We start from the raw sequence: 15512 nt of genomic DNA, 5'->3' as shown, positions 1-15512 counted from the left end.
AAAAGTATAACAAATTTAAACCTTTTGAGTTGATCTCTTTCAACCAAAACTGTGTATTCCAATCTTCATCAAGTGAGGGTGCCAACATGTTGATACTGATCTTTTCACTTGAGCATAGCCATCTTGAGCACGTGACTTGATTCCATTCATCAAATTTGAATAATCCCAAATATATTAAGTCACTTCTATCAAACACTTCAATAGTGATTTGATCCTCTACATTAACATGACCATCATAGCTTAATTAGTACCTCAACTAAATGCAAGTACTTTCTTCTTCACCCTAGCTAGGCTCTTCGGCCACCAAGCCATCGCTTGCCCTTCACCCTTGCTTAGTACCTCGAAGCCTTTCCTTGCTATCTTCACCATCTCAAGTCATCAAGTCACATCTTGTGTTGAATCATCAATTCATTTGTATTGTCATCTTTTTCATTTTAATTTAGCAAGCTTCAAATATGAGACCATTCCATATGCAATACCTCATGTCTCATTAATTAATTCTTACGAGCTTGCTTTCACATAGTATATAGAAATAACACAATAAATAAGCCTTTGTATGAATTACATTTGCATTGTTGTCTTATACTTGAACTAGATTATTTATACAACAACACATCATTTTGGCTTTCATTAAATACCTGTGAGATAACCTATTATCTATCCACACTTAGCAAACGGGTTAGACCTTTAATCACGTTGTCATTCAATCATCCAAAACCTACTAAAGGGCTAGATGCACTTTCAACCCTTGTGCTACTAGCCTCGCTTTATATCTCACCACCACATTGTTCTCATTCCATTTTCGGACGAAAACCCATTTAAAGCCTACAGGAAAGGCTTTGGAAGGTGTAGGTATTACAGATATGAATACCCCTCTTCTAGTGAGTGAGGCTATTTCAGCTTGAATTTCTTCTTTTCATTGAGCCCAGTCTGAGCACTTTTTGCACTCTGCCATGGTCTTGGGATCTGGATCATTGAGAAAGACTTCTACAATTGCTTTGGAGAAGTACATGTCGACAACAGTAGTCTTACGATCGTATGATTCTCCAGTCTATGTAACTGATGGAAATTTCTTTCACCCCATTATTTGACTCAACATTTCCCAAAACTATGGAGTCAGGGTGTTTCGATATCATAGGATCAGAATTTGGATGCACCGTTGATCTAGGTTGTGAATTTTTATCCACTATTGGGTGTCTACCAACTTGAGGTTGGCTTGGATTTACTGATTTGGAGGATTTAGCCCTCGATATCCTCAGACGCTTACTTGGAGCATTATCCTTAGGAGCGGCCATACTTCTCCCCCCTCTTCTTTGGAAGTGGGAGTTGAATGGTTTTTATTGGTGCCTCCACTCTTTCGGACGCATTGCGAGTAGGATAAGAGGATTTAGTGACACCCTTATAATCTGTAAATGCTTCTGGCAGGTTATTTGCAATATGTTGCAAGTTTATGATTTTCAAAACTGGTTGTTCAATCTCTAGAGTACGTGGATCTGAGGGGGGAATGCCTTGGGCATTCCAAATGATTTCCTAGCATTCGTTTTAGTACTTGAAGTCTCCCTCTAATGCCAGGAAATAGTCCTCATTAAATATGCAGTTAGCGTATCGGGCCGTGAATAAGTCCCCTGTAAGAGGCTCGAGGTATTTGATAATTGATGGAGATTGATATCCCACATAGATACCAAGTTTCCTATGTGGGCCCATAGAGGTATGCTTAGGCAGTGAGATTGGTACGTATACAGCGTAACCGAATTTTCACAGATGAGAAATATTTGGCATATTCTCACGTACTAATTGCAATGGAGAGACTACGTGATATGCAGTTGGTCGCAATTGAATTAGGTCAGCAGCGTGTAAAACTGCATGACCCCAACATGAAGTTGGCAGGTTGCAATTTTGTAATAACGGTCTTGCAATGAGTTTAATTATCTTAATAAGATATTCTGCTAAATTATTTTGTGTATGGACATATGGGACAGAGTGCTGAACTTGAATTCCCAAAGCCATACAATAATCGTTGAAAGCCTTTGAGAAAAATTCAGCAGCATTGTCCATTCGAATTGATTGAATTTGATGCTCAGGATTATGTGCTCTAAGTCTAATAACTTGAGCAATAATTTTTGCAAATGCATGGTTACGTGTGGACAAAAGACACACATGAGACCATCTAGTAGATGCATCTATGAGAACCTTGAAGTACCTGAACTTTCCAAACGGTGGTTGTATGGGGCCACAAATATCTTCTTGAATGCGTTCAAGAAATTTTAGTGGCTCATTTTGGATTTTAACGGACGATGGCCGTACGATCAATTTTTCCGTAGCACATGAAGTGCACATAAAATCTAAAGATTTGGAGAATTTAGCAGTATTTAACTCATAACCATTAGAATTGCTGATAATTTTTTTGCATCATCCCTATACCAGGATGGCCAAGGCATTCATGCCAAGTTTTGAATGTGTCAACATTTTGAAAAATTACCTTGTACGCAACATGCAGTACGGGTTTGATGTATGTGTAGTACAATCTAGACGGAAAAAGAGAATTTTCTCAACAATTCATTTGCCATGTCCGCTATTTTTAGTAACAAGGAGAATTTCCTCATTATTGTCATCACGGGTTTCTATATGAAAACCATTTTGACGGATATCTCTATAACTTAACAAGGTATACTTTGAATCGAGATACAATAATGCATCCTCAATTATAATTTAGGTACCCATGGAGAGTACAATAGTGGCACGACCAGAGCCAACTATTGTAGCATCGCGCCCAATGATTGTTTTGACATTTCCTTGTCTTTTTGTCAGAGTTTAGAAATACTTTGTTTCTCTAAGTATAGAATTAGTGATACCACTATCCACTAGGCATAATTTCTCCTCCATCAGATTGACCCCATAGAAACTATATATAAATAAAGAATTTGATATGAAACTCTTTGATGATATATAGAATATATACTTTATTTATTGAATATCAAATGTGTACAATACATCAAATGTGTACAATACATTTATTGGGTATTCAAACTAAATAGTGATGATATTATTAAATACTTACAACACATAGGACATAAATTATTTTAACTATTATAATCACTAGGACATAAGACATTAGAATCTAAGGGATTAGGAGCCTATTCAAAGTCTCTAAATATGACGTTGGATGCATATTCCGTGATCATATTTCCCGTATCAGCAAGATCCTCGCCTCCTCGTATGTTGTCGTTGCTTGGTTCCATTGGAACTTGTTCTGAACAACCAGCCTCATTCCTGGTGGTGTCAGGTCGAATGTTGAAGTGGGCTTCATACTTCTGTCCTGGTGCAGCACGTCCGCGACCCACAGACTTTAAGTAGAGATCAACAAGATGACTTGGAGTACAACATTTTTTTGTAGTATGGCTATAACAACCACACTTCTGACACACAGGTTTGTTATTCCTGTGTTTGAAAATGTTCTTAGCATTGTTGGAAACACGAGTTTAGGATTTCTTATTGCGTCTGCGTTGTTTTTTTTTTTTTACCTTTCTTGGAATTTCCCTGAGGATGGGTCTTAGAAAGTCCACCATCAAATTTGGGTTTATTTTGAGTGTAGACATGTACTTCAGGCAATGGAGCAGACCCTACGGGGCGCTACTGATTATTCCAAACCATAAGTTCAGAATGTTTTTCGGCCTCAAGTCAAGTTTGTATAAGCTCATAATAAACCTGGAAACGTCTTTCACGATATTGTTGTTGAAGAATCCTTTCAGAGGGAAGCATAGTAGACAGAGTCTTTTCTATTTTATCCATATTTGTATGTTCTTTCTCGCAGAATTGTAACTTTGAGCAAATTCTATGAACAGCATGGTTGTAATCACTCACAGTTTTGAAATCCTGTAAGCGAAGTTGCGTCCACTCGTAGTTGGCACGTATTGTAAAGTGAATGGAATGAACAAAGATTTGGGAACAACTCATGTGTTTCATTGATCTCATAGAATATATACATGTGAAGGGGTGTGTTCAAAGGACACAATCGATGGGAGAAGTTACATCTCATCACCGAGAGACATGCTCCTTTGGTGACACAGTTAACTACTAATTTAATCTCTAATCCTAACTGTTTGTACAAACGCCGTACTAATCCGTACGGACGGATGAGATCATCTATAGGACACCTGTCAGTGTACCGGCGTCATTTCACAACAGAGCTGAGCTGGTGTCCAACCGCTTAGCAGAGTCCCGTTTAACAAGATGCAAGAAGGATCCACAAAGCACATATTTTGATAGCGGCTGCCCAGAGGTTGCGTTGAGCTGAGCTGGTGTCCAACCTCTTAGCAGAGTCCCGTTTAACAAGATGCAAGAAAACATCACAGGTTCTTTTGATGCATTACATTACATAATTCTTAAGCGTATACACTGAGATGCTAACTACTCGTGCCAAATTCACGGCAAACAGGACTGTTGTTTGTTTATTTCAGCTTCATGAGTTCCACAAGGAAATTTTAAAACTGAAAAACAAGTATTGCAAACAATTATAGATGCTCTGTAGGTAACACGCAAACTCCAATCTATGCATTCTTTGCTCCATGTGCTTTCCAGAGGTTGTTCCATTCCACCATGGCATCGGCTGCTTTGGTGAAGATTGCATTCTTGGATCCTAGTTTCTCACGTACAATTCCAGCTAGCTCCTTAACACAATCGTCAACAGTAACTGCAGTCCTTGATAGCTTGAGCGACTGGAAGAATGGAAGAACATCATCCATGACTTTTACGCCTTCCCAATCTTTCAAGCTCTCCAGAGCTTTACCTGCTTCTGCATCACTTCTCATCACATAAGGTAGTCCAGTCTTCACACCATATCCCAAGCTGTCGCAAACTACTTTAGCACACAAGCCATTCCATATGTCTTCAAGGGAATCCCATCTGTGCTTCCCTTCATTTCGGAGACGCAGACCTGGGAACATAGCAGGCCCCAGCACATCACGGTTGAATGCAACATTTATCCCACTCACAGGCAGCATCGCACCAAGCGGAACTGTCATCACAGCATCCACATAGGTTGTGTTTCGTTGATTTCTCTTCACAACATGAGTCATTGGGTCATAGTCAGCATTATGCATCCACAAACCACATGAGAGCATGCACTCAACCCCCTCACGCAGGCTGAATGGGTAACCACGGACAAAGTCAACACCTTTCCTGTATGGATCATAGAGTGTGTTGAAAAAGAAAGGTGTAGCAGGTGTTTTCAGATTGGCCATGTGCTGTGCAACAACATCAACAGTCGACCCAGCAGTGTCCTTCACTGGGAGGCAATTGTCATCAATTGAAATCACATACTTCTTGCGTGAGACAAGATACCCAAAGTAACGACATGAGTGACCAGAGAAGTTTATGGATGAGGCACCAAGCACCCCATTAATATCTGACTTGGTGTAAACCTTGAGATCAAAACCTGTAGGGATTTGAAGATTCTCTGCCATGTCTGGATCTTTGACAACAATGATGTGGAAACGAGAGAAAAATGGCCGCCATGCCTCAAAGAAAGTGGTCAGGTTGGGCTGGAGAGCCGCAATCACAATGTCAACCTCACTATCTTGAATTTCCAAAGGCATCTTCTCAGGTAATCAAAATGATGTAAGCAGCAGCAGGTCTAGAACCTCTCAGAGCACCCTGCAGACAAGCAGATGCCATGTCAACACAAAAGCTGATGTGAGCATAATAACTGAATGAGCAAAAGGGTAATATGGTGTATACATACTTGTGGGAAGGACTGGTACGATTGGCTGCTTAATGTTGAGCAACTGAACAGCCAAGATGATTTCCTCACAGCCTGTTGCTAGAAACAACTTGAGAACTTTCTCTGTCAGTTTACCAGCACTGAGGGTTCTCTGCAATCAAAATGCAAGAGCACATTACAAAACACATTCTATATATCTATGTGTAAATATTGAATCGCTTGCAACATAAGAGGACATTCTATGTGTAAATATTGAATCACTCGCAACATAAGAGGACATCAGTCCACACTCCTGCGAGGGTGTGATATGATTTCACCTACATCATCATCAACAACAACAACAACAACAAAGCCTTTAAGTCCCAAACAAGTTGGGGTAGGCTAGAGTTGAAACCCAACAGAAGCAATCAAGGTTCAGGCACGTGAATAGCTGTCTTCCAAGCACTCCTATCTAAGGCTAAGTCTTTGGGTATATTCCATCCTTTCAAGTCTCCTTTTATTGCCTCTACCCAAGTCAACTTCGGTCTTCCTCTGCCTCTCTTCACGTTACTATCCTGACTTAGGATTCCACTACGCACCGGTGCATCTAGAGGTCTCCGTTGCACATGTCCAAACCATCTCAACCGGTGTTGGACAAGCTTTTCTTCAATTGGCGCTACCCCTAATCTCTCACGTATATCATCGTTCCGAACTCGATCCCTTCTTATATGACCGCAAATCCAACGCAACATACGCATTTCCACGACACTTAGCTGTTGAATATGTCGTCTTTTCGTAGGCCAACATTCTGCACCATACAACATAGCAGGTCTAATCGCCGTCCTATAAAACTTGCCTTTTAGCTTCTGTGGTACCCTTTTGTCACATAGGACACCAGACGCTTGCCGCCACTTCATCCACCCTGCTTTGATTCTATGGCTAACATCTTCATCAATATCCCCGTCCCTCTGTAGCATTGATCCTAAATATTGAAAGGTATCCTTCCTAGGCACTACTTGACCTTCCAAACTAACATCTTCCTCCTCCCGAGTAGTAGTGCCGAAGTCACATCTCATATACTCAGTTTTAGTTCTACTAAGTCTAAAACCTTTGTACTCCAAAGTCTCCCGCCATAACTCCAGTTTCTGATTCACTCCTGTCCGGCTTTCATCAACTAGCACTACATCGTCCGCGAAAAGCATACACCAAGGAATGTCCCCTTGTATGTCCCTTGTGACCTCATCCATCACTAAAGCAAACAAATAAGGGCTCAAAGCTGACCCTTGATGTAGTCATATCCTAATCGGGAAGTCATCCGTGTCTCCATACTTGTTCGAACTCTAGTCACAACATTGCTGTACATGTCCTTAATGAGCCCAACGTACTTCGTTGGGACTTTATGTTTGTCCAAAGCCCACCACATAACATTCCTTGGTATTTTATCATAAGCCTTCTCCAAATCAATAAAAACCATGTGTAGGTCCTTCTTCTTCTCCCTATACCGCTCCATAACTTGTCTTATTAAGAAAATGGCTTCCATGGTTGACCTTCCGGGCATGAAACCAAATTGGTTCATAGAGACCCGCGTTATTGCTCTCAAGCGATGCTCGATAACTCTCTCCCATAGCTTCATAGTATGGCTCATCAACTTAATTCCCCGGTAATTTGTACAACTTTGAATATCCCCTTTATTCTTGTAGATCGGTACCAATATACTTCTCCTCCACTCATCAGGCATCTTGTTCGATCGAAAAATATGGTTGAACAGCTTGGTTAACCATACTACAGCTATGTCCCCGAGGCATCTCCACACTTCGATTGGGATACCATCCGGTCCCATCACCTTACCTCCTTTCATCCTTTTCACCTACATCATCATAACTAGAAAATGATAAACAAATTCCAAATGTGTGGGTTCAGAAACCGAATTGTGACACTACTGCTTGCAAAGCCGTGGGCTTCTGGAGTGCCTCATCATGACCATCATTAACTCATCCCCTACTGGTTCCCCACCACACCTTGTCAACTCGATCATGACTGATTTACCATAAACCCAATTCTTTTTAGGTAGCATATAACAAGATCAATTAAATCAAGGGTTAATTAGATCTATGCCATTATAATTTCTTCGTTTCTGAAGAACGCCATTACTATTCGCCTATTTGGAAACATGTCATTACAATTCTTCGTTTCCCACAAAAATGCCACTGAATACGTATGGACACAGCCTGGGCCCAGCTGCAGACGTATACGAAGACGTTTGACACATCACCACATTTGACAAATTTTAGCAAAGCGTGAGATCCCATAACAACTGATCGGAACCCTCGCCCCCTCCTACAATTCCACAAGTTCTATCAAACGTGCACGCGGCACAGCATGTAACGAACGGATCAGACAGCATAACTGCTGAGAGAGCGGACAAGCTCAGCCCTGCCCACCATGATCAATCCGAAACTACTAATTCCACATCGCAAAATGTGCCCAAACCGAAACCACGCACGCGGACGCGTAGCCTTGGCACCAGTACAGGAACAGGATAAACCAGTAGTGGGGACAGATTCGAGAGGGGCGGAGGGTGCGGCGGGGTACCTACACGGAAGAGGTCGATGACGAGGTGGTCGGGGAGGTGGGAGAGGTCGGCGATGTGGGCGATGCGGAGGAGCGCGGAGTCGAGGGTGAGGGAGAGCAGCGAGGGCGGTCGCATCGGCCCAGATCTGGATCTCGAGCGCCTTTTTATAGCAACTCTCCCCTCGAAGCAAAGGCGCCTCCCCCTCGCGGCCGTGCCACGCCACGTTGCTGCCCTCGATCCTCGCCCCCCGCACCGCTCCCCACGCCCGCTTCGTGTTCCGTTTGCCGGCAGGGCAGGGCAGGGCAGGGCAGCGCAGGAGTAGAGCCGGCCGAGCCGAAGGCCAGGGAGGCCGAGGGGGCGACGACCGCGACCCGCGCACCTATCGGCGACTTTTCACGGCGTTTTCCCCGTCTCCCCCTCGTTTTTCCACGGTTTTCTGCCTTCCCCTTGTCGGTACGCTTTGCCTTCGTGATCCGAAGAGTGGTCACTTTGCGTGATTGGCGGCTCAAATAACATCAATTTCATGTGATTTGAGTGTATTTCTCGAGTGATATGATTGCTTAAATTACATGTTTTATATGATGATGGTAAGGTTCTATTTGTATCTAGACTAGTTAGTTGCTAAACTCTAGATCACTTTAGCACATTTGTGAATTAATATTTTCTTAAGAGTTAAGATTGGTTAAATTTTAAACAACACTTTAGACCACTTGTTTATAGATTTATGAGTTAGAGTAACTCGCATATATACAGCATGTTCGTTGGTTGGTTTCAGTCAGGGCTTATCAGCCATGGTATAGTATTTTTTTCTCACAATAAATCAACACCAGCCGGGCTTATCAGCCCAAAAACCAACCAGCGAATAGACTGATAGAGTTCGATTCCAAGACATATTGGGGTCTTGTTTTTTTTACTTCCTACTAAATTACCCTTGCACCCTTCCTGTTAAGTAGGTTACCCGTATATTGTCTAATGGTGATACGAGTTACATAGACGCTTTTGCTTTTTTTTTTAGGAAACATAGACTTTGGCCTTGTTTAGATTGCAAATTTTTGCAATCTGGACACTGTAGCACGTTTCGTTTGTATTTGACAAACTTTGTCCGATCATAGACTAACTAGGCTCAAAAGATTCGTCTCGTGATTTACAACCAAACTGTGCAATTAGTTATTTTTTTATCTACATTTAATGCTGTATGCATGCGTCTAAAAATTAATGTGATGGAGAGAGAGTGAAAAAACTTAGAATTTAGAGGTGATCTTAAACAAGGCCTTTGTCGCGTGGATTAGCTTTTTCCGTGTGAGATAAACTGGGATGGGCCTATATGGGCCCATTTTGTAGTCCACTTCGGGCGCTACATGCAACGCGGCCGATTGGTGCCCACTCACTCGAACGGTCGACGCGCGGCGGTATGGGCGATTGATGTCAGGCCGCGAACGGGCCACGCCAAGTGCATCAGCCCAGGTCTGGCCTGGCCCGCGGTAGACCTCAAGGCAGGGGCAGGCGCATAGCTCTGTTTCGACCTCACAGCGTCGTCCTCTGCTTCTGAAGCGCCCGAGCCGCGCGCCGCCGAACCCGCCGCCTCCCCCAGCCTCCGGGCACACCGGAGCACGCCAACCAGCCACACCCCGACACGGCGGCACCGGAGGAACCCCTCCTTCTTGGTCGTAGCCGCCGTGGCCTCCCTCCCCCGTCCCTTCCGGCATTGAATTGAGGGTGGAGCGGAGATCCGCGACGGCTTGGATTGATCTCTGGTTGGTAAGGAACCCTAGCTTGCTTGGGTGGATTCATCTGAGTGCGAATTCGATTCCGCGATGTGTTTCAAATGCTCTGGCCATTCGAATCAAAATATTCCCTTGTCAGCATCAGTTAATAGGGGATTTTGCTGGTGCGTAGTGCAGCGCTTATCTAATCCATCCATCGATGCTTTGATTAGGCCCTTCCTCCTACGCACGATCGAGCCCAGTCAAGTCGAAGCCATAGAGAACTTGGGATTCTAAGGTGCTGGTGCAGCTTCTTCTCGCAGAAGTTGAACCCCCATGCCCCTCCTCGCTAAGCCCACCCCTGTGATCCCGCCGTGACGCATCATCCTCAGTAGAAACGCCATGATGTCAAGGTCAGATCTTCGGCTGTTATTATCCTATAGAGTTTATTACATTCTATATTTCTATGCTAGTTAGTGTGATGCCCTGTTGCTGTTTTTACCAATGCTGAAGTGTAAATTGCTCCCCTGTGACTTCCAGGTTTGCCCACTTAGGGAAGAGCAGAAAACTTGCTCAAGCCCTTTTGGTCTCCTCAAAACCCAACACTGCTACTGGCCAAAACATTACCTCAAGCTTTGCATTTGGTTTGGGTTATTCCAGCAGGGCCTTTTTGCATGGGAGGGTTCATAATGGTCCAAGCACCTCCTACATGCTGGGAAGAGCAAATGATGGCTTACACTGGAGCACTGGTGTGAGGAAGTTCTCAATTCTTTCGTCTTGTAGCCAGAATGCATTTCAGAGTCAACTTGCTTGGAAGCGACTTGTAGCAATGGGTTCTCGTGCACCAAAAGCATCTCCATTTTTGAGTAGGGTTGCTTGTGCCATTGGCTTGGCTGTGAGTAGGTCTAATATAGCTCCTTACCTCGTTGCTTTCATTGCGGGAGAGGTAATGCTAGCTCAGAAGACATCTGCAGATGGCGAATACTACCCAATACATGAGCGAGCTCAGGATGGCCGTATTTACGTTACCTCTCTAATATATTCGGCAGTAGAGCTGGTTATTATAATCTTCAGATCAATATATTTGGCATTGTTGTTCACTCCGAGTATACTGATGGCCCCATTTGCAGAGACTCTTGGCAGTAAGTATAGGAAAACATGGCTTCGGCTTGTCCATCGTACTTTGGAGCTTGCCGGTCCTGCGTTTATCAAATGGGGCCAATGGGCTGCAACACGCCCTGATCTGTTTCCAAGTGACCTTTGTACTGAATTGTCAAAGCTGCACACAAAAGCACCAGCTCACAGCTTTAAGTATACCAAGAAAACTGTTGAGAAAGCTTTTGGTCGAAAGCTATCAGACATTTTTGAGAATTTTGAAGAGAACCCTGTTGCATCTGGAAGTGTTGCTCAAGTGCATCGGGCTGTTTTACGATTCCGGTATCCCAATCAGCAGACAAAGCGTGTAACAGTTGCAGTAAAAGTAAGACATCCTGGTGTAGGAGACTCGATAAGAAGGGATTTCAATATCATCAATGCAGTAGCAAAAATTTCTAGATATATCCCCACGCTGAATTGGTTGCGCTTGGATGAGAGTGTACAACAGTTTGCTGTCTTCATGATGTCTCAAGTTGACCTTGCAAGGGAAGCTGCTCACCTGAGCCGGTTTATCTACAACTTCCGAAGGTGGAAGGATGTATCTTTCCCAAAACCTCTTTATCCACTTGTTCATCCTGCTGTTTTGGTCGAGACTTACGAGCATGGGGAGAGTGTATCACACTATGTTGATGACCTTGAGGGACATGATCGAATTAAAAGTGCTCTGGCCCATATTGGCACTCACGCGCTCTTGAAAATGCTACTGGTAATGTATTTTTAGACATATCGTAGCATCCTCATTCAGTATATATGACTACCTAATTTGAACAACTGAAGAAATTAGTACTATGCGAAATCTGGATTATATGTTGTAAAGATCAAAGAGACTTCAATATTTTATTTACGCATCGAAATGACACTTTTTGCTGCTTTGTTCTGGAAAATAATTGCTATAAGAGATTACTAATTCTGGATCCAAGATTGTGAGCCCACCGATAAAATTTCTGAAGCAAACATATCTATTGCAGGCTTTTCAGCATAGTTATTCATAGGTATATTTTTTTTACTTTTTTAGAGCTTGTATTTACAGCTAACATTTTTGGTCATTTTGTGTCCTTTTACAGGTTGATAATTTCGTCCATGCAGATATGCACCCAGGAAATATTTTAGTCCGTGTTGTACAACCAAAGAACTCAAATAGCACCCTTATAAAGTCAAGGCCACATGTAGTCTTCCTGGATGTAGGAATGACTGCTGAACTTTCAAGTAATGACCGTGTGAATTTACTCGAGTTCTTCAAGGCTGTTGCTCGCCGAGATGGTCGTACAGCTGCAGAAAGTACTCTAAAGTTGTCAAAACAACAGAATTGCCCAAATCCAAGAGCTTTTATTGAGGTAATTTATTGCTACCTTACAACTAGTCTTTTCGTTGGTGATAGAAACTCAGATTTTATTGGCGAGGATTCTCTCTCCTTTTCCATGATAAAGCAGGCTGCTACTGTAATGGGTGGCCTGTAGCATTTATCTTCAATTTCACAAAATGTATCTGCACAATATAGATTACCAGCAGAAACTGGAGATGACAAATTTTCTTTTAATTTATAGGTTGCTACAACTTGGTTTAGGGTCAGGAGAGTGCCAATTTGGTGCTTCCTCTGTTTTGTTACGTATGTTTATTTCTTGGATTGGATAGTACTGTTGTTCTCAATTTAACTCCAATTTTGTCCACACTCAAACTCCTTGATTGATGCTATGAAAGAGGTTCAGCGGTCGGAGTCATTAATGGGCGATCATTTGGTCCAATCTCATTAGCTGTGTTGTATATTTGCCTATTTGTTGTCTCCTTGATCTGTAATCTGTTCCTGCAATGGGAATGGTCTCATTACAAAAGAGGGAGTATTATCAGAGGTGGTGTCACAAAGCCTGAGGTTCTAGGAAAATAATTAAAAAAAAAATCGAAGCTGATTCATTGATTTCTGATGCTGTGTGGACATGCGGTAGTCTCTGATGCATGCACATTTGGTCTGGTATGTGGCCTTATGCTGCCACAGAAATTATATTCTACCCTTAAAGTTTGTCAGTAAAATATCATATTTGGATGGACAAATTTGATGGTAAAAAGTGACACCCTAGATGCACTATAATGTGCCAGAACTCAATGTTGGATACTATTTCCTATGTATTTTTCTGCAATGTCATCAGTGACCAGTAACTCTTCTCTTTTGATGAAAATGGCAATTGCAAATGATAGTTGTGTTAATTTATTTTTATGAGTGCAGTTGTTGAAAATTCTTAACTTAATTTATGCTACAGGAAGTTGAACGATCATTATCTTTTTGGGGCACTGCTGAAGGTGATGCTGTCCACCCAGCTGAGTGTATGCACCAGCTGCTTGAGCAAGTTCGTCGTCACAAAGTGAATATCGATGGCAATGTTTGTACTGTCATGGTGACTACATTAGTTCTTGAGGTAACTTACATGACTTGTTTTTACTTCACTGAATTTTACTCTCAGATTACTCTTTTTTTATTTGGAGAGCTTTAAGCCAACTTAGCCATGTTTTTGTTATAAACTCTGCATTGTTTTTGCAATTTTGACTCTACACATCTTGCTACTCCTGTAGTTCTTTTATTTGTCTAATTTCCAGCTAAGATGACGTGTTCATTCGTAAGCAGATAGGATTCCACAATGTGGCTCTGTAAACTGCTTTATGTAATTGTCTATTTGTGTATTACACCTTTCTCTCTTTAATTGCAAGAATACCTTTGGTAGGCATTCCTTTTCCATTTGCGATTCTTCAATTCTGTTCACTTTTATCACAGGGCTGGCAACGCAAGTTGGATCCAGATTATAATGTTATGAAGACACTACAAACCTTACTTTTCAAGGAAGACTGGGCAAAGTCTCTTCAATACACGATCCAAGGGCTCATGGCGCCTTAGGGTCTGTTTTGATCTGGTTTGTGTTCAGCTGGAGGATCCTCTGCTCTCACCATCACGTTTCTTTTCTTTTCTACTTTATTTGCTCTTAGATTACACAGTTCTCTGTACCCGTCCTAGCCTTGTGCTGCTAAAGCAGCCTTGATGATAAAGTAATAATAGCAGCAAATTTTCAGAAGCTATCAGAGTACTATGCTGAAGGGTAGGCCTGGTGCAAGCGGTAGAGTCTTACCGCCAGTGACCGGAAGGTCCCGGGTTCGAGTCGCGGTCTCCTCGCATTGCACAGGCGAGGGTAAGGCTTGCCACTGACACCCTTCCCTAGACCCCGCACAGAGCGGGAGCTTCTCTGTACTGGGTACGCCCTTTTTTACCAGAGTACTATGCTGTAGAGTGCATTGCCCTGGACTATCTTCTTATATGTTCTTAATGGGCCAAAGGATTAGGTCCTTTTTCCTCCTCCCAACACCTTTGACAATAGCTCTTAGATGATGTAGCAAAAGGCGTTTTGTTCTGATGATCTTTTTGTAACTGGAGAGATTGTATAAGTGAACAAGAGAGTTGCTTATGTACACACAGAGATACTGTTAATCGCTCGAAGAAACCTACTTAATTGACAATTCCCAGGATTAACGTCCATAAAGAGGCTCCCAATTTTTCTTGTTTTACATGTATTAGCAACGCAGAATGCCTGAAATTTGAATGAGTTTGCTGGTAGGGAACTATATTGGACTTCGTTTACAGTCAGTTTTGCATTTGAGTTGACATGTTATCCTGTTACCAAAGGCCAAGTGCCTGATTTGCTGGTAGGGAACTATATTGGACTTCGTTTACGGGCAGTTTTGCATTTGAGTTGACTTGTTCTCTTGTTACCAAAGACCAAGCACTTGGCTTGCTGGTAGTGAATAAGCTTATGGATATCTTTTACTATGGACGGATCTCACAATGTTTAAGCTAGTTGGAGATTATTTTAATTTCTATGGACTGCTTTTTTGAACAACATTGTGGTTGCTCTTTACGTTTATATAGGTCATAAACTTGGAACAACATTATGGTTGCTCTTATATGTTAATAGGTCATAAACTTGTAACACGAAGCGTGCACTCCTTAATGGTCTGCCCTTCACAGTGACGCTTCTGCTTCGTGTGTGCGTATTCAAGTCTGGGTATCTGTCGCTGATTCTAACCCCTGCACTGCACTGCTAGCGGCTGCACGAGGTGACAGAGACAACAGCTCTAGCTATCTGGTCCCAGTAGCCTCCGGATTTTAGGCCCGGTGCCCTGGTCAACTAACGAGCAGATAGATAATGCAGGAGGAGAAAGCCACACGCACACACACATTCCTGATTCCTCAGGTCGGGGCTGGATGGAACCGTGACACACCACCTGCTGTAGCCGCAGCGCTTCAGCGTCAAGCAAGCAATTATCAGCCTGTTCGGTTGGCTAGCAAGCAAAGCCTGTTCGATTGGCTGGTTCATGAAGAAGTACTGCTGGTTGGTTTATGTGAGAG

At 42.7% G+C, this 15512-nt stretch overlaps 2 protein-coding genes across 3 annotated transcripts; one reads left to right on the top strand and one right to left on the bottom strand.

Moving 5' to 3' along the window:
- Nucleotides 1-4331: 4331 nt before the first annotated feature.
- LOC136492640 (probable inactive UDP-arabinopyranose mutase 2) lies at nucleotides 4332-8665 on the bottom strand. 2 transcript variants are annotated; one of them, XM_066488630.1, is made up of 3 exons: nucleotides 8295-8665; nucleotides 5737-5870; nucleotides 4332-5583 (listed from the first exon to the last, which is right to left on the bottom strand). In XM_066488630.1, the coding sequence occupies exons 1-3, from the start codon at nucleotides 8403-8405 to the stop codon at nucleotides 4548-4550; spliced, it is 1281 nt and encodes a 426-aa protein (XP_066344727.1). In that variant the 5' UTR covers nucleotides 8406-8665; the 3' UTR covers nucleotides 4332-4547. The 2 variants fall into 2 exon arrangements, with proteins under 2 accessions (XP_066344727.1, XP_066344726.1); XM_066488629.1 differs by having other exon boundaries at nucleotides 4332-5652; nucleotides 5741-5870; nucleotides 8291-8661.
- Nucleotides 8666-9773: 1108 nt separating this feature from the next.
- LOC136493967 (uncharacterized) lies at nucleotides 9774-15133 on the top strand. Its single transcript, XM_066490091.1, has 6 exons — nucleotides 9774-10028; nucleotides 10207-10386; nucleotides 10514-11834; nucleotides 12193-12462; nucleotides 13381-13536; nucleotides 13890-15133. Exons 2-6 carry the CDS (start codon nucleotides 10376-10378, stop codon nucleotides 14007-14009), a joined length of 1878 nt encoding a protein of 625 aa, XP_066346188.1. The 5' UTR covers nucleotides 9774-10028; nucleotides 10207-10375; the 3' UTR covers nucleotides 14010-15133.
- The last annotated feature ends 379 nt before the right edge of the window (nucleotides 15134-15512 follow it).

Source organism: Miscanthus floridulus, chromosome 11 (assembly GCF_019320115.1).
Source record: "Miscanthus floridulus cultivar M001 chromosome 11, ASM1932011v1, whole genome shotgun sequence".
Lineage (NCBI taxonomy): Eukaryota > Viridiplantae > Streptophyta > Magnoliopsida > Poales > Poaceae > Miscanthus > Miscanthus floridulus.
The sequence above is the reverse complement of the archived record's forward strand: the minus strand, read 5'-3'. Positions and strand labels throughout refer to the sequence as shown.

What these genes read in the sequence shown, in the direction of transcription:
- LOC136492640 (XM_066488630.1), bottom strand. Translation starts at nt 8,405, where the DNA reads ATGCGACCGCCCTCGCTGCTCTCCCTCACCCTCGACTCCGCGCTCCTC. An exon ending in TCGTCATCGACCTCTTCCGT is followed by an intron (nt 5,871 to 8,294) that starts GTAGGTACCCCG and finishes TTTTGATTGCAG; the next exon opens with AGAACCCTCAGTGCTGGTAA. An exon ending in CCAGTCCTTCCCACAAGTAT is followed by an intron (nt 5,584 to 5,736) that starts GTATACACCATA and finishes GATGCCTTTGGA; the next exon opens with AATTCAAGATAGTGAGGTTG.
- LOC136493967 (XM_066490091.1), top strand. An exon ending in ATCCAAGAGCTTTTATTGAG is followed by an intron (nt 12,463 to 13,380) that starts GTAATTTATTGC and finishes TTTATGCTACAG; the next exon opens with GAAGTTGAACGATCATTATC. An exon ending in TGACTACATTAGTTCTTGAG is followed by an intron (nt 13,537 to 13,889) that starts GTAACTTACATG and finishes CTTTTATCACAG; the next exon opens with GGCTGGCAACGCAAGTTGGA.